We start from the raw sequence: 19,684 nt of genomic DNA, 5'->3' as shown, positions 1-19,684 counted from the left end.
CCGAACTGGTAAAATTTTACGGTTTTTTCGGTTCTTAATTTTTGATCTTTATCCTTGTTCTTAATCTTTGGTCCTTCGTCGAAATCACCAATGTTCAATCCAGTATACCACTGTCACCAGCTCTCTTAACAACCGGAATGCAAATATCTCCAACGCCTTATATGATATAAGAAATCTGGCGGGATCGCGAGACATATTTAATGTAAATTTTTTTTAAGATACTAGCATTTTTTTATTTAGATTTTCCTTACCAACATGTTGCAAGAATTTATTCTAAGTCATGAAATTCAAAATTACATATGTAAACTTTATGTATAAATAAGTGAGATCTATCTATAAGAATAAAATAAGTTGTAAGAAAGGACCAAGAGAAATGTGTTTAAAATAATGTTCACGTAATTTTTATTCAGAGTCACGTGATCAGTTGACGCCTGTCTTCGACTAGACTCTCTAGATTGAACGGATAAACACGTTCTCTCTTTCTCTCTTTCTCTTCCCTCTCCCCCTCGCTCTTCTTAATAGAACAAATTTAAAGATAAATAGAAAAAACAAGTAAATAGAAACAAAAAAACCGTTAAAAACCGTTAAAACGTAATTTTTACGTTTAAACGTAATTTTCGGATTTCTTTACTGGTAAAAAATAACCGAAACTGAACCCGGAACATTTCACTTAATATTTTATAGAACCAGAATCGGAACCAAACAAAAAACCTTTCGGTCCTGGTCGCTGATTAAAATTAATATTTTGAATCGAAAACCGTGAAAATATATAAATAAATAATTTGTATCTAATTTATATCATGCTTATACGATAGAATATCTACCGATGAAATTTAATGGAAACCATTTATAATTATTACTTTTGTGTATAGAGAATTCCTTTAAATGTTGCAGCTAAAGCTATGGGACATTTTACTATCATTGGGATGTATCACTGATACTGTAACTGAAATGTGCGGCGGATCTCAAGGATCTGATGTACAAGAGAAATTATGTAGCATAGGTTGTTGTTCGGTGCTCTGATCAATTTAAAAAAGAACCGTGAAAGATGCACCATTGTAAGTTATGAATATGATTTCTGAATGTTAAACGTTGCCTTGTAAAAGATCTTTAGGAATAATTTAATAATTTCTAGAGCTTTGTATATAAATAAGTTAATTTTGTTACAGGAAGGTCTTAAAGGATAATTATTACTGACATCGTAAAGAAATTGTTATGAATCACTTTATCTATAAAATTACGTACTTACTACAATCTCTATTATTGTTATACTTATATCACAAATGCACTCTTTTTAAAGACATTAAATTTTAAAGTCGGTTACAAATATTGCACTTATAATAAATAAATAATACATTGAGCAACTAGATATTTCTGTGAAATTATTTTACACATCCCATAAATTATTTATAAATAATGAAAAATTATTAAAATGCAAATAATAAATAAGAAAATCACAAAATATTGTACGTATATATAAAACATTATTAAAAAGTTGAAAAGTATTCATTCGATTTTATTGTAAGTATTCACCAATTTTATCTATAAATTATAACTATGAAAATGACATTATCGTAATATATGTATAATTATTAGTTCTAATAATAACTATGCTATATATTTAAATTATGAAATTTTTTAAGATTTTGAGCAAAGTTCGATTGATATGTATTATATAATAAAAAACGTACCTCTTCAAGAGATTTTTTCACACGCATATCTGAAATAATTATTCCAATATAGGAAAAAAAACGGGATAAGACGCTTCAACAGAGACATATATATTCCGTTATAAATATTTAAAAAAGGACTCTTTTGAATAATTAATTTGTGCCACCTGGTTGATGCCAGTGGCATTTAATGGGCGACATAGACTAATTATTCAGAAGAGTTTTCTTTTTGTAGCACCCTTTGGATAAATAAGAACAGATCCTTTCGTATATTACAAAATATCTTTTATTCCGACGTCTTTTTTTACATGTCATTGCTCTTTATCGATTCTCTTCTTTTTTTATTACCGATCTATATTATAGTGAAAGTATATATTATCCATCTATGGAAGTATATATATCCATATATTTAAATACTCACTCCATTCATACAACTTGCTACAATTCGACCAGACTGACACGGTTTGATCCCCAAACCTTAATGTTTAAATTTACAACTAAGAACACAATAGACTCCTATAATAAAATTGGGATGTTAAATCGATAGTCGAATTCATTGTTGCCCCTTTTTCGCAATGCGGATTAATTGTCTAGAGTTCGATCTTATCGCGTGAGTAACTTCGTGTTGTGAGCGAATGTGGTGTCGATTTGGTTCTCTCGCTACGCTCACTTCATGAATGGCTGTCATCACAGAGATCACGCGTTTAACGGTTATGAGCACCGAAGGTTAAGTGTAATCAATTAATAAATATTATAAAAAGATTAATAGTGTAATGGTAATATTGTAAAATTATTGCAAATTGTTGAATGAAATTGTGTACTTAGGATACACCCTATATATATATTATATATGCATATTTGTATATATAATATTATATATAATATTAAATGCTCAGTAATGCGCGCGCGAAGCGTGCGCCTGTTATGTCTAGTACATTTAAAATAAGGATTAAAATGTAACAATACAAATTACATTTGTAACATACTAACCGGTCAACAATAATTTAAATAGATTATACTGGGTGTCCCATTTTAATGTCCCACCCTAAATAATTTTTATTTTTGATCTTAGAAAAAAATGTTTCAGACAAAAGTTGTATGGCTTTAAGGGGAACATAAGATGGTGTCATTAGTTTGACCTTGAATAGTTGCTTGAAGGTCACATTCAATTTATTAAATGGAACCCCCTACTTTTTATTGTACATTCTTGTAGATCATCTCGAGAGCTTTCTAAAACACTATAATTAAGTACTTGTTAAGTTATAAGGCAAGATCGGGACATGATCCGGCCGGTCAAGGTATGATAAAGGCACTATTCGGCCGGTCAAGGCAAGATAAAGGCACGATCCAGCCGGTCAAGGCAAGATAAAGGCACGATCCAGCCGATCAAGGCAAGATCGGGGCATGTGTACAATTATTGTCAATGTTCGAAAAGACCGTCATTTACTTGGATACAAACGTCTAACCTACGGCGAAAATTATCCCACACTTTTTGAAGGACATCTGCGTTTATGTTTGTACATGCCTCTCGAATACGATTTTTCATGTTTTCTGCTGTTGTAAGCTCTTCGACATGAACTTTTTGTTTTATGTATCCCCAAAAATAAAAATTGAGAGGACTTAAATCGGATGATCTTGCACTGAACCAAAACTGTACGTAAATAAAATAAAATATTCATTGAATTATGAAAAAATAATGAAAATTGGTTCAATGAATTCTCATAATGATTTAGATTATAAAACTGTTATTAGAATTCATTGCAAGAATGAATATATAGTTGTATAAATAAATCCAGTTATTGTATAATATCAATGAATTAACTACATTAAGTCGGATATTGATTAAAGATCATTCATTGGACAAAAATGAACAAAATATTTTTCAGTGTAGTGAAAAGCTTTCCAAAACACTATAATTACGTACTTTTTCGTTAAGTACTTGTTAAGTTATAAGGCAAGATCGGTGTATGTATACACGGTGTTGCAGATACATACTAGGCAGTACGACGGGTTGCGCAGCAAACTTTGTAGGGGTGGGCGCGGTTCAATAGGTAATAACGGTGACTTTATATGTCTACATACTGCCTAGTATGTATCTGTAACACCCTGTACATAATTTTTGTAGATGTTCGAAAATACCGTCATTTACTTATGAAATGTCTATCGCAGTCGCAAAAATAATTCGAGACGGTGGAAGATGCTCTAATAAACTGCAGATTGACCGGGAATTCTACAAAGCAACTTTAAAAAAGACACAGCGTGAACTATTACTTGATGTATTATCTCTCGATTTGTCTGGTGGAAATGTGGGGATTCAATACAGTTGCACCCAAGACAACCAATTAATTTGCTGCATTTAGCCCCGATTTTTGCGATAATGATAGCGTCAATATTTGTTTGCGTTTCATCTTACTTACTAATAGTTATCCTTTAAATTTAATTTTTGAAAGCATTAAAAAAAGGTTACACATTAAGTTCGGACAACAATAATACACACAGAAAGAACACTCCTAACAATTTGATTACGTTTTTTATTGTTCCCTACATACCCTCAATATCGGAAAAATTAAAAAGATTTTTTTTAAATAATCGAACACTGCGTTTAGCCTACATGACTTAATAAACTAACAATAAGTTCCTTTATAAGAGCACAAAAGGATAAATTATCTTCACTATTACATTCTAATGTAGTCTACAAAATAAATGTGATGTATCTTATGTGGGCCAAATGAAACGGTTATTAAAAACACGCATTAATGAACATCGGAAACACATAAATAGAAATACCATACAACACTCAGTAATTATAGAGCATAGAACACAATCACGATTTTGATTGGAACAATATAAAAATCTTAAATGAAGAACAAGGGTTCAATAAAAGATTAATTTCTGGAGCGATTCATATCAAAAAGCAAAAAAAATGGACTTAATTTGCAAAATGACACGGAATTGTTGGATCCGTTCATGATTTAGTTAAAAGAAAATGATCTTTCCTTGTTTTATAAGTTATAAATTTGTATTGTCGATTTTTATATTAGTATTTATTCTATTTAACATTTGTACTTATAAACACTGCGAATACGAAACGTCCTCTCACACATTTTCAAGACATAGTTATAGGTAAATATGAATCCAAAGTGCTTGAAACAATTAATATATCGTCCATAGAAACGACGGTTCCATTTTTAATGAACTCTGCAAAAACTTCATTAATATATTCTTGAAATAACTGTGGACCGATCTTTAAACCGAATGTCATACGAACATATTGACCTAAAGGTGTTACAAATGATGTATAAATAATACTCGTACTAAACTGATTTTGGCGACATCACGATATGATAAAATCCATCCTATAAATGAAAAATAAGTATAAAATTTTTTACCTCTTAAAGTGTCCAACTGATCTTCAATAAGAGATTTTCAGGAAGAGAATAATTATCTCACGCTATGACTTTATTTAAAGTACGATAATTTACACATATTCTTATTTCACCATTCTTTTTCCGTGTCAGTACAATTAAAGACGCATTCTGAAAAACTTGTTCAAATAATTCCTCTTTTTAATAAATCATCCAATATTCCTCGTACCTTCTCTGTTTCATTCAAACTAATTCAAACTAATTAATTTTCGCGGACTAAATTGAATTGGTATATTATCTTTTATCATTAATATGATCTTCATTTGTACATTCGGTAATTTCGGACGAACTAATTCACAACAGTAATATTTCAAAAAATCATTCTTAAGTAATTCACAATATTCCGAAGCAATCTCAGAATTAACATTAAGACGATCGGTTACATTCTCAAATTCATAACTAATATTCAACATTTCACTAATAAAATCTCAACCTATACCTAAAAGATCTTAAGGTATCTCTGCCAATCAATAATGGAATAGTCATCGTGTTATCTGATATTACTTCAACGACAATAAATTGACTTTCACCATCTATAATCAACATCAGACTCTTAATTATTCCTATTATTCTTAATTAAGAGTTATTAATACCACGATTCACCACGCATCTGGAGCTTCAATATTTACATTTTTAACTAAATTTTCTGTAATTACTGTTATCGGACAGTCTGTGTCTATTCGAGCAGTACAAAGGATATTTTTATCTCCCTCTATTATAATAGTAGACTGGGAGGGGGGGAGTATATCCCTTTGGAATACATCTCTAGGTTCACTCTGAATATCTATGAACTGAATCTCTTCATCTTCTCCTGATTTGCTGTCTTTGTCTGTGTTCTTCTCCAGTTAATTCCACTTTATCACCTATCTGGCGTTCAACCTTTTTTCCCTTAGATGTAACTTCTTTCAATTTAGCACGATCTTTCTTAACAGACAGATAATTCTTGACGAAGTGGCTTTCCTCTTCACAATTATAATATTTACTACTTCCCTGAGTTACTTTAAATTTCTTTTTCTTTTCTGTATTCCGGAAAATAAGATTAACAGAGGACTTTTAGAAGTTTCCGCCTTGGTTTATTGTATTTTAAATTAGGTGCATACTCTCATGATGTCGTTGTTTCGACCTCTGTTAATCTTATTTTCCGGAATCCTTTCAACAGCTCCTGTTGTAAAAGAATGCATTTGGGCTTTATTTCGCAAATCTTCTGAGGAAATCTCTCTCTCTTCAATGATATAGTTTACTATTTCATCCTCAGCAATGAGAACACAATTTCCTAAAATTAGCTTCTCATGACAATAATTACTGAATGTTTTAGTTTTTTTCCATTTGAGAGCTTCAAATTGCTGTTATCTTTCCAATCGTTTTACCGGTTGATTGAACATAAAATTCATTTCTCTTCAGAAGTTTGTTCATTTGCAAAATCAAATTATTAGTGAGAGAATAATACCATTCTCGTGCCTTTTCAATAAGATCTTAGATGAATTTTCATCTAATTCGTAAGTACTTCTCAATAAATTAACTGCGTTTTCCATCGTTTAAAATCGTCATCAGAACCACTATACTTACTAAGCAGCTTACTAATGTTTCTAATACTCTTCATAGTTCTTAATGCTGTTGAAGTTATGTTTGGTCTAAGTGATTGTCGCAGTATATGATAATTTTCCTGTAACAAGAAATCAATTTCTCGTTACAGGGCTTTTTCCCTTCTCAATAACTCCATTTCTCTCTGAAGAAAATCACCGTAGTTCAACTCTAGTCAAGCTGTTTCTTCTTGTTCAAGCAGTACTAGTCGTTGCAGCGTCCTCCATATGGTGAAAATCTGATGAAAATCTTCATTGACGTTGAGCAGCTTCTTCAACTCAAGCTCCCGTTGGATCTTTAGCTTGCATTCGTAAAACAAGCTCAGTGTTTCTTCCAGTAGTGGATAAATCATTTTTTCGTAGCGCTTTTAATTGCGCTACCTTTAATACGTAAGGATCCATCATTAAAGTATTGATCGAAATAATCTTGCTTCTTGTTACTTAAAACATTTTTTTCGTGCGCACACATATGCTTCACTCTTAACACTTTTTCCTCCGCGTGCACACAGCAGTACAGAAATGCCTTAAGGGGGTATAATAGAGTAAAGGCCTTTAATTGATAAAAAAGACTTTTTTATCAATTTTTTTTAAGTAACTATAAGTTTTAGAAAAAAATATGAATTAATAAATCAATTGGGCACACTTTGAAGACATTTTAAGAATTTTTATATGTCAAAATATAAATATATGGCGATGTTGCACAGCATTTTAGACCTTCGTGTTCAAAAAATATAGTCCATCGGCGGCGTAGAGAACTCAAGTTGTAATTGTATCGGAAATAAAAATTTTTTGAAAATTTCAAATCTATGTATATGTGTAGTTTCAGTTAAGCGTAGCGATTTTTTAAAATAACTTTTTTTTTATAAAATCGCTACGCTTAACTGAAACTACACTCATATAGGTTTGAAATTTTCAAAAAATTTTCATTTCAGATAATTACAGCTTGAGTTCTCTACGCAGCCGATGCACCATATTTTTTGCAGCAGATAAAAAAAATTTAAATTTCACTTCTTTTGAGCTTCTTAAACATCTCACCCTTCAAAAACTAACAATTAAAAAAAATCTCTACGCTTAACTGAAACTATTCGTTTTATGAAGCTACTGTTCAAAGTTGAGGCCGATTGATCGAAAATTGTTAGAGTTATAGATGCTGCCAGTTGAAAAAAAATAGTTTTGAGAAAAACACATTTAAAGTTTCAGTATTGCATATTCAGCACTGTGCGACCGTTCCTTAAAATTAGCATAACTCGAGAAATATTTCGAATTTTATAAAAATCTTTCAGGAGCATATTTTTAAGACATCAATTTTTTCGAAAAAAAATTTCTTTTTCTTAAATTTTTTCACCGACAAGAAGGTTTAATGCCAAAAATGCCTTCCACGCGAAGCGATTCTCATCCCACTTCCCTCCTGCTTTAGGGGCACACAACGTTCAAGCGCGAAGCGACTCTCACCCCACCTCCCCTCCTGCTTTAAGGGCGCACAATTTCTACGCGAAGCGATTTTTATCCTACCTATTTCCTGCTTGAGAGATACACGATTTCTACGTGAAATGAGTTTCATCACACCACCCCTGACCCCTCTGTGGGAGCACGAAAGTGGGGTAGATCTTAAAGATCAGGGTTAATATCAGTCTCTCGGAAGTGATTTACAGTGAGCTATGTAACGGTAATATATTTAGGTGGTATGAAAGAGTAATGTATTTAGGTGGTATGTGTGAAAGAGATATCTTTCCGTTACTTTTTGGTACTTTTTATCATTCGCGAGCAGTACGCGGGATCGCCACCAGACGGAAATCTTTATTAAGATATTTTGACCTCAAAAATAATTTTTTTCGGAAGTAACTTTTTTTTTAAGTTAATTCAATATTAACTTAACTTTCATTAAGTTAATTTTTTATTCTTTCAACTTTTAACTTAACTATTTGTAAAAGTCATTAACTTTAACTTTATTCAGTTAAAAAAAAAACATTAATTTAACGAACTCTGGTGATTGGTTAATTTTTGTACGACATAAGACTCTACAACCGCTATAACTTTTATTGTAGACCTCACATTAGAGGTCGCTAGTAAACGATTTTTAAATCAAATAAGTTTCGATTTTCCTTAATACATGTTTGATTTGATGCAAAAATGGCTTAATCTGGATTTTAAATGTGGTACTGTATATTTTTTTGGTCGCTGAACACGATTCAATAATTCGTTTAGCTGTATGATATACGCCTTAAGAAATACCATTCGATTAATATGAAAAAAATGGCCAAATTTCGAGTTCAAGTTTGATTTTAGCAAGGTTTCAAGCATTCAAATGGATCGTTACTTCCCTCAAATTATAGGTCTGTTCACCCAGAACAAGATCCAGTTGGAATTTTCTCGGAACCTCCTACAGGGGCTTTAAAAGTTGCATTTAATTCGATTATAAAACATTTTTAAGAATAGAATATTTTTTTTACAAGTTCTAAAGTATATCACTTTATGGTTTTGACATCCTCAATTTGACGATAAAAAACTTTTTATTAGAAAATGAAATGAACACATAGTGTTTAAAATATTTAAAATACAATGTGTTTACTGTTTAAAATATTTAAAATATATGCATATAAACTATGCATAAAGAAATGAATGTTCCATGCTCATAAAAAATGTGTAAGTACCCTAATAAAGTATATACAAAATAACACGAATGCTTTTATAATGTCCTAATTTTTTCCATAACAATTCGATAAAATTCATGTGGGTGTCCGAACATTCACGAACGGTAGCAAATATATAAATACAAAGTATTCACTAGCGATAAAAGAAATGACTGTTTTTAAAAGTTTAGCAATAGTAATTTTATACTATAATTTTCGCACAAATTTCAAAGAACGATAAGATACAGCATTCCTTTATAAGGGAGTTCGTAATAAGTCAAACGTACAGCAAAATATTTCAATCGTCAATTGCTTTTACTCGAAGGAATATCACTTCGCAGAAATTTAGTATTTTCTGACTATAAGTATAAAACTTTTGCGTTTGACGAATAGTAACCATGAAGGCATTCCACGTATTTCTGTTCTTGGCCCTCATCGGACTGGTTTTTGCAGAAGATGTATGTATAAATTGATGTATCGTAATAATACCACAAATTGATACACAATAATTTTATAATTTATAGAGATTTTTATTACAAACAGATTTTATTATTGCAATGTACCTATCAACGTGTCAGACGGTAATAATGTCAGTAAAAATATATAAAGATATCTTCCGTAAATAGAAAAGCTTGATAGAATTATAAAAAAGGTGGATATTTTAGTAGAATATATTATATTTCTCTCTTTCTGTTTATTTAAAAAAAAAAAGGTACCATTATGTGTGTAGCCATTACTATATTGTGTGTTACCTAGTTTTATATTTACATATTACATATGTACCTATTTATTTTACCCCACACTCTCTCTTATAAATATAATATTGTTCTAAATAACATTTGTGACACGTTAAAAAAGTAATAATTGCAATGGTAAGAACTTCTAATTGCAGTGAAAAATGTGACACTGAAACATTTTTTTAAATGCTTAATCTATAGAGGGGAAAAGTTAATTCAAACTCATAAATTAGAATTTATTGCTTAACATATTTTATTAATTTTGTACTCGAAATTATCAGCTAAATTATCTAAAAAGCTTAATAAACTTAATAATTGTTAATGTGGCTCAATTAGAATAAATCAATAAATAAACTTCTTTTAATTCAGTCTTATACTTTTTTTATTAGACACTTGATCGAACATCGAACTGCACCACTTATTTTCCAACCTGCGGCTCTTGTACTTCTATAATAGGCATTGTGGTAAGGATTATATAAAACTAAATTACATTTGAAAGTTATGTTTATTATATATATATATATATATATATTAGAATACGGGAAATAATATGTTATTACAATTAATTAAAAAAGTACATATAAATAATAATACGATTTTATTATACGATTTGTTTACACGACAAAATTATATTCAGGATAATCTATTATTTATGTACGTAATAAAAGTTTAAAAGTTATACTTAAAATATGTGTTTTTTCAGCATGAATATAGAAACTAATATCATAAAACTTTAGAAGTTTATAAAACAATTTTAATGATTATGAAATTATATCAATTATTTATTATAAAATTAATATTTTGGACTAAATACTATGAAAATGATTAAATGAATAATATTGTCTAATATATATTATGTTTATGATAGAATGCGTATAATACTGATGAATAGAAATCATTATTACTTTTATGTATAGAGAATTCCTTTGAATGTTGCAGATAGAAATACTTGGCCTTTTAGGTTGTGTCATTGATTCCTTGTGCAGCTCACTTATAGTAGGACCTTTATTACATCTATTATGCATTTGTCCGTTATAAAAAAAGACCCTGAAATGTGAATCAGTGTAAGTTATGAATATCAGCTTTGAACGTTAGACGTTGTTTTGTAAAAGATCTTTACAATAATTTAATAATTTTTAGGACTTCGTATATAAATAATTAAATTAATTTTCTTACAGGAAGGTCTTAAGGGATAACTACTATTAACATCATAAAGGAACTGTTATGAATCACTTTATCTATAAAACGATGTATTTACTATGATCTTTATTATTGTTATACTTATAACACGAATGCACTATTTTTAAACACATTAAATTTTAAGATCAGTTACAAATATTGCACGTATTTTGCACTTATAATAAATAAATAATACATTGAGCAGCTAGATATTGCCGTAAAATTATTTTATACATCCCATAAATTATTTGTAAATAACAAGAAATTATTATAATGCATATAACAAATAAGAAAATCACAAAATATTGTACGTATATATAAATCGTCATTATTAAAAAATTGAAAAGTATTCGTTCAATTTTATTATAAGTATTCACGAGTTTTATCTACAAATTATAACTATGAAAATAACGTTATTGTAATCTTTTTAAAAAAAGGTAAAAAAAGGCGCCAAATGTGCATGCTCCTCTCCAGATCTAATCTCCAGATCTAAATCTAATCATACTCATGGTGTATGCAGTTGGACGGTGTCTCCGTCTAAATCTCTGCCCTCTCCGTCTATGGACGTTCATGTAGGCGAGGGTTACACTGAAAAAAATGCATGTAATTTTACATGGAAATTACATGTTTATGACTGGAAAATTACTTAAATTACATAAATATGATTGGAAATTTACAATTTCCAGTAAATTTCCAATATTAGCCCTCGCCTACATGAACAATCCATAGACGGAGAGGGCAGATATTTAGACAGAGACACCATCCAACTGCATACACCATGCTATCCTTCCACCATGGATCGACATTTAGGCTGCGCGCGAATTGGTGAAGTAAGGGGCAGGAACCAAGCTGAAAATCGGCCGAAATGTACAGGGTGCTTCCGATACATACACATCAGTAGGTTGGGTTGCCTTTCAGCAAGGGCATGCTCATCCGCAGGGATCTGCTTATCGGCATGGTAATGCAGAATAAGATTAGATCGCAAAAGACAAGAGAAATTGAATTTTACATTCTGATATAGTGTAAAATTCAATAATATGATATAAAATAGTATATATTTACTAATCAAATAATAATACCTGACCTAATCTAACCTAAAATTTAATAAACATATTTGAACAAAAAATATTTTTGTCTTGAAATGCTTATATAATAAATGTTTAACATGTAATTACCATTTTTTTTTAACATAAGTATAAAACAATTCTGCATATTTACAATATTTTATGGGTTGGCAGTCAATTAAATAGCATAACACATAAAAACTTATACCTGGCGATATCGTCATGACGTTTAAATTTTTGTGAATGGTCTATTGAACACGTAAGTTTGTTTTCTAATTTTTTATTGCAATATATCAGATATTATTGTCAGTTATTTTAATTCTTGTGTCATTAATTTTATATTAAATTACTCAGTTTATATAGATGGATTTCAGTGATGTCGGAAATTTATTTATTTTTGAAAAATACTCTGGTCTGACGAAACAATTTGTAGAAAAAAATAAATACATAACCTGACATATTACATTATTATGTAGAACACGGTCCATGCTGCATAAAAAACATTTATAGACTATGAATACGTGGCTGGAAACTTATTACATTATCGACCTCGAATTTATTCAAGAAAATAGAAATATATATATAAATATTATTATATATACCTTTTATAATAGTTGTCATTATGATAAAAGTTTCAATTTTTTTATATAAGTACTTTATGAGTTCAAGATTATTTAACTAAAGTTACATTGTGAAATACAGATATTAATTGTTCAGTAAATAAACAAAATATTTATTTGTTATAAACTAATTGGAATCTCAATGAAACTTTGCATAAATTATTTTTAATACTTAAAGTACTTATACAAAAAAATTTAGATTTTTGTTATTATTTTTCAAATTTTTGCTTAAAAATAATAAAAATAATAACAAATACAATAAATAATCTATAAAAATGTGTTGCTCAATAAAAACAGAATATTATAAACACAACTGTTATATGCATATAGTTTGTATAAAGTATAAATATTGATATATGTATTTTATGCCCTTACAACCTTCTTAAGTCAGATATTATTTGTATTATTAAATATATACTTTATATTATATTATTGAATTTTACACTATATCAGAATGTAAAATTCAATTTCTCTTGTCTTTTGCGATCTAATCTTATTCTGCATTACCATGCCGAGGTAGATCCCTGCGGATGAGCATGCCCCTGCCGAAAGGCAACCCAACTTACTGATGTGTATGTATCGGAAGCACCCTGTACAACTAAATCCCATCTCTGATCTAGAGCTTTAGTCACTCCATCGTCCCCTTAAGACGCGAAATAAACCTTGGGGTTATGCTCGAAGCTAACTATAGGTACAAAGTTGAGATTACCACGGAAAATGGCCTATAGGGAAATTGATCCAGGATTAGGTCGAAATGTCCAGTAAAATTCAAGCAATAAAAGTTAATTATTGGTCCTTATATAATTATTGAACCTTATTGAAAGTTGCCATCGATAATTATTGTGTCAACTCCTATTTGCTGCGCAAATTTCATAAGATCTTTGTTCGTCACAGCTATTTCTTACTCAATATTGACCTAAGAAGTCTCGAAAGATCGCTCGATCAAGGCGTTTGTCTTTCTACGTTGAATGTTGCGTGATCATATGGTTTATATCGATTTTGATATGTATCAATCTAGAGATTTCAACTCAATCTAATTCAGAAATAGGGAAATCGGACCTGTTAGGGAGCGTTTATATTGGCCGTAACCGTATTCTGTATGCCATATAATCTATAAGAATTGATTAATTACAGTCAAGTATTCCCCTCTCATTCGATGATAAAAAGGGAATACTCGAAGGTGATTGGTCAGTTTTTACAGATTACGGCATACGGCATACGGTTATAGCCAATATAAACGCTCCCTTAATTAGAATGCGAAAAACTTACAGATTAGCCAATAAGGGTTGGATTAGGTTAAACCCAAACCCTTACCTAATTTCGAAGCTGTCGGGAGTATGGGGTGGACCTTGTTTTGCGTGGAATTCGAAAACCCATGTGGAATAGTACAATTACTCGTATAGACATCCTATAAAGCAGTGAACCTTTTTTTATTAATAACTTTTTAACAAACAACCAAAAACAGCTAAAATTTGTTGGAAATCACTCGGGATCATGATTTTAATAACATATGTTAAAGTCAAAGTCATCGGGGTAGAGGGATTCCTTGATCGGAAAATTTACCATCAGTTTTTTAAATATGACGATAAAGTATCGCCAATATATATTTATTGTAGTGTATACCTTTTTTGTAGACAATATCACGAACTTTGTTTGTTTTTTTATACAATCAATATTTTAGAAAATATTGGTCAAAAACATTGTTTTCATATAATTTTCAACATGACAGCCTAAATATGTTTGACCGCCAAAACATTTTTCAAATTCGTTTTCTGCGATTACATAAAAAAACCAAGTTTTAAAAAAATCGATGAGGAGGAAGCTTATAAGTTTACCAAGCATGTATCGGGAAAAATGCGATTAAAGTTTTTATATAGTTACAATAACCTAGATCGTTCAAACAGCTGTAAAATATAGGATAACACAACTTTTTTTAAGGGGAAAAATACGAATAAATTTCAAGATAAGCTGAGGGAAAAAACGAAATTTTGAAAAAGAAGTAGGGAAATATTAGACCACTCTATTGAAAACATTGCTCATTACTTGCTTTCACTGAAATGAGTTAGCATTAATTAAATTATGTTTATCATAGGTATTAAATATAATAATTTCCATATTTTTAATAAATTGACTTGAGTTGCATAATTATTAAAAATAACATTAATCTTAAATAAGTATCAGAAAAAATAATGGCAGAAGCGCGCAAAAAAATAAGATACTTGAATGCAATACATCGTAAGTTGTCGTAAATATTAATGTAAATATACAATTTGAACACTTAAATACATCTTTTTTATGCTACACACACATAGATAATAAGCTAAAATAAATTATGTTTAAATTATAGTACACCTCTAGTAAAAAAAAATATATATATATATAATCGCAGACATTAGCGAGTCAAAACAAATTATTTCATTAATTTCTTTTCCACATTTCAGCCCGGTTACACTTAAAATACCATAAAATAATTTTTAAGAGAACAGGTATATACAATACAAACACCAATTTGCATGGTTGTGTTTAAGTCGGACAGTACAATGATATCGTATTTAAGACGTTATTATATGCATAAACAGTTTACGCATAAATGATCAGCGATATCGTTTGCGTTATCAGAAAATTGCGGGTAACATAACCTTGGTTATATGTATATTATTTCAAATACGTTTGTGAATAATTTCTGTAAAAATTAACGTAAGCAAACATGACTCATTGCAGTAACTCCTACTAACAGTTACAGAAAATTTCCGAACGTGACTCATTTTTTATCTATGGTCAATCAATTACAGTATAGTTTAATTTATACGGCGCTTATAAAAAAGATGGTGTGTAAACGTGCAATTAAAATAAATTACATCGTGACATAATATATTCATAAATACAAAAATACGAATATATCCGATACAACACAATAATGTTGAATCAATATCTCAGAAAACGTTGAATTGCAACATTGCAAATGTTGTACCAACATCACAAAAGTATAGAGTCAACGTTGAAAATACGTTGCAGAAACGTTCAATGTTCGTTGAGTCTATATCTTACAGACGTTGCGATTGAACATTAATTTAACATTGATTCAACGTATATATACAATGTAGAATTTACTAATTCACTAGAGAAAGAGAGAGAGAGAGAGAGAGAGAGTAAAAAAATTTTTATACATTGATTAATCCAGTTTTATTACTAGAAGAAGTATTACTGATTAGCATCTTATTCCAGAATACCCACGATAAAATTATGATTAAAAAAGAAACATTTTACTCATCCTAAAGCTGTATCATATCCAATGCTGCATCCTATGCAATTATACGAAAACCTGCTACTTTGATGATCCACGAACATTGAATATTAATGTATAAAACTGTGACATATTTAGTCAATACGTATATTATATAATACATAATTATATATGTTTTATATAATTTTATACAGTTATACATACATGATTATATAAGAGAAAAATTTTTTATGGGAACAATATTTATTCTACATTTATTCAACGTATAAGAAACATAGATTTTATATACATATATTATGTATATAAACATTTTATTTAAAAATTGAATAAGTCAATTCAAATTAGATAGAGGAGCATAAAAGCTAATTCGCAAGATGTACGTGCAAGTATATATTAAATAATTTCTTTGTGAATATACATATAGATACAAAACAAATTAACGCAATTTTATTCCAATTTTGATAGGATTAAAACGATAATGGAACATTTTTACAAACTAACTTGATTATTAATTTTTACATCGAGAATATACCAGCGCTATCACATAATTTTTGAAAATTTATATAAGCACTGAAGATGACCTAATATAAGGTCGAAACGTTTGCGTTAATTTGTTTTGTACCTATATGTATATTCACGAAGAAATTATTTAATATACCTACACTTGCATGTACATACATCTTGCGAATTGACTTTTATCTTTAATGCTCTTTTATCTAATTTGAATTGATTTGTTCGGATAGCCAATAAATTGTTTAAACTTGGATAAAATAAATATGTAAAATTAGTTAATTCTGTTAATATATTGGAAAAAATCTGACTTTAAAAAATAATAGGTTGATTCTTATTATTTTTTATTAAAAATGATCTGATTGACATTTGCTATTACATATATACAGTATTTCTTTACACAGTTATTTCAACTAAACTAATAAAATAAAATATTTTTGTTGATTTTAATAACAATGACAAAATATTAAACAGAAGTGTCTTAAGACACAAGACCTAAATAATAGATATATATTAACTAATATATAATAATTTATCATTTAAGTGTACAGTTACAATTAAATACGTTTCGACTTATTCTAATTCATAAAAAAACGGTTATTTTTTATGCTTATTATTTTACAAAATTTTAAGAACGTCTCTATTTTAATGTGCTGTCCACTTTGCACTACAAATGTTTCGAAACATTTGATTGACCAACCAGAAGAAAGAAATTTACTAATTGATCAATCAGAGAATGCTTCAAAATATTTATAGCATCAAGTAGACCGTAATTATACATGATTAATTATGATTGCGTTTATATTCACTGCTAGTACTGAAGCTAGTGCTGGACCCCTATTCTTGAAAAGAAACGTATACATAAAACTAGGGAAATACTAAAAAAATGAAAGTTCTCCAATTATGAAGAATTCAGCGATCAAGACGAATTTTTTCATTTTAATCAACGAACAAAAGAAATCAAATTTTTAAAAGAAGAATTATACCCGTTTTTTAACTCCATAGTTCCAATTGATATGATAAATAATTATGACAGAATAAAAAGTTCTTCATTAAATATGACACGGCACTCCCGAGTGTTTCTATCGGACGAATTCAGCATTGGTGGTTCCGTAGTAATGCCACAGAGAGAGAATTTACACGATGATACAATCGAATACTAAATTCTGTTAAAAATTAATAAAAATTTTTATTAATATTTTGGATTAGTGCTGGAATTTATTTACAACTTTTAGCCGAATATAAAATGAAGATTAATGTTATTAATTAATTAAAAGTTATACATTAATAAATTTTAAAAAATACATAGCACACATCTACACAAATGTTTTTTTATAAAAAAAACGTTTTCGCATGTATGTATGCTATGTAATTTCATATGTATTTATATTACTTTTAAGAGAAACATCTTTGCTATACAATAATTTTCTTATTTTCTTTTGAATGAAATTGTATAACATGTAAACGTAAATCAGTCTTTCTTCAATTATCAGGGATTGCATTACTCTGGTGACTCGGTGTATTATCCTTGTTTAATATTAGATAAACAACAAAGATGAAGAGATACATGGAGACACTCGAGTAACGTTTCTGAATCCTAATGATATTAATATTACTCGTGATGTTCTGATGAAAATTTTATTACGAAGCACCTTCCAATGATCTTGACTTTGGCATACATATGTTGTTAAAGTCATTGTTCCGAATTATATAGTAAGATTCAGGTCAATGTTTATTGTTTATTAAAAGTTTACCGTTTATTAAGTAAAGTTTCTTTAATATAAAATTAGATATTTATATCATACACACAACACACACAGTAATAAATAATATTAAATTTCATTGTTTCAATTTATACAATGTTATAGTATATTAAATACAATCTACTGTTAAAGAGCATTATAATTTTAAAAAATTATTAAAGAATTGAAATAACTTTCCGCTTTTTTTCATAAATATTAATGATTGAGAAAGTAATTTCATATTACAATAATTACAAAAAAATAAAAAAATATGAAAAATTTTAGTAACTTATTATTACACGTATATTTGTAAAACATTGTAATTTTGCAAGTTTGACCTATAATTAGAACATGACCTATAATTGGTATCGTTATCTTATATAATCTTTCAATGACATATATGTTAATATACAATATAATATCCACTCGCGAGATAACGAAAATGACTGCTTTTAAAAGCAACAGTAATTTTATACTATAATGTTCGCACAATTTTAAAGAATGATAAGATATAGCATTTCTTTATAAAGGAGTTTATAATAAGTCAAAGGCACAACAAAATATTTCAATCGCCAATTGATTTTACTTAAAGAGAAGGAATATCACTTCGCAGAGAGAAACTTAGAATTTTCAGACTATAAGTATAAAACACATTGAATTTGACGTATTATAACCATGAAGGCATTCTACGTTCTTCTGTTATTGACCCTCATCGGAATCGTCTTTGCAAAATCTGTATGTATTTATTAATATATTATAAGAGTCTATCACAAATTGATACATAATAATTTTAAAGAAATTTTATTATAAACAGTTTTTATTATTGCATTGTTCCAATCGATCTGTCAAAAAAACTAATGTCATGAAAAGTATATAAAGATATTTTCATATAAATAAAAAAACTTGAAGAAATTATTAAAAATGAATATTTTAGCAGAATTAATATTCCTGTTTAGTTTAAGACTGTAATATATCTTCAAGATATAATAAGTACATCTATTCATTTTAACTTCCCGGGAAAAAATGTTTCACATACGAGGTGTTCGGTACGTTTTGACAAAGAGCTGTGTAAATAAAACGGACTAAACTGAGTCAAAAAGTCTTGTACCATTTTATAACTTTTGCAATAGTTAACAAGATATTAATTACTAAAAATCGCTAAATATTGGTTTTCTATTATTTTTTACTTAAATACTATCAATTATACAGAAAAACGACATGAGATAAAAATTGTTTATTTTTTTGTCATAAAGATTTGAAAATTTTTTTAGAATTTTTTAATA

At 28.9% G+C, this 19,684-nt stretch overlaps 1 protein-coding gene across 2 annotated transcripts in view; it reads left to right on the top strand.

Annotated features, from left to right (window-relative positions):
* The window catches only part of LOC108728064 (nacrein-like protein P1), a 29,210-nt gene that overhangs the window by 6,940 nt on the left and 2,586 nt on the right, over positions 1-19,684 (top strand). For both annotated transcript variants that reach the window (XM_018456416.1, XM_018456415.1), the window contains exon 1: positions 18,964-19,136. In XM_018456416.1, the coding sequence (XP_018311918.1) occupies positions 19,077-19,136 (60 nt within the window). In that variant the 5' untranslated portion in view covers positions 18,964-19,076. Of the gene's footprint in view, positions 19,137-19,684 lie in introns of those variants that run through there.

Source organism: Mycetomoellerius zeteki, unplaced genomic scaffold, assembly GCF_001594055.1.
Source record: "Mycetomoellerius zeteki isolate Tzet28-1 unplaced genomic scaffold, Tzet1.0 scaffold58, whole genome shotgun sequence".
In the NCBI taxonomy this organism is placed as follows: Eukaryota; Metazoa; Arthropoda; class Insecta; order Hymenoptera; family Formicidae; genus Mycetomoellerius; species Mycetomoellerius zeteki.
Note: the sequence above shows the minus strand (reverse complement) of the source record. Positions and strands in the feature narration are given on the sequence as shown.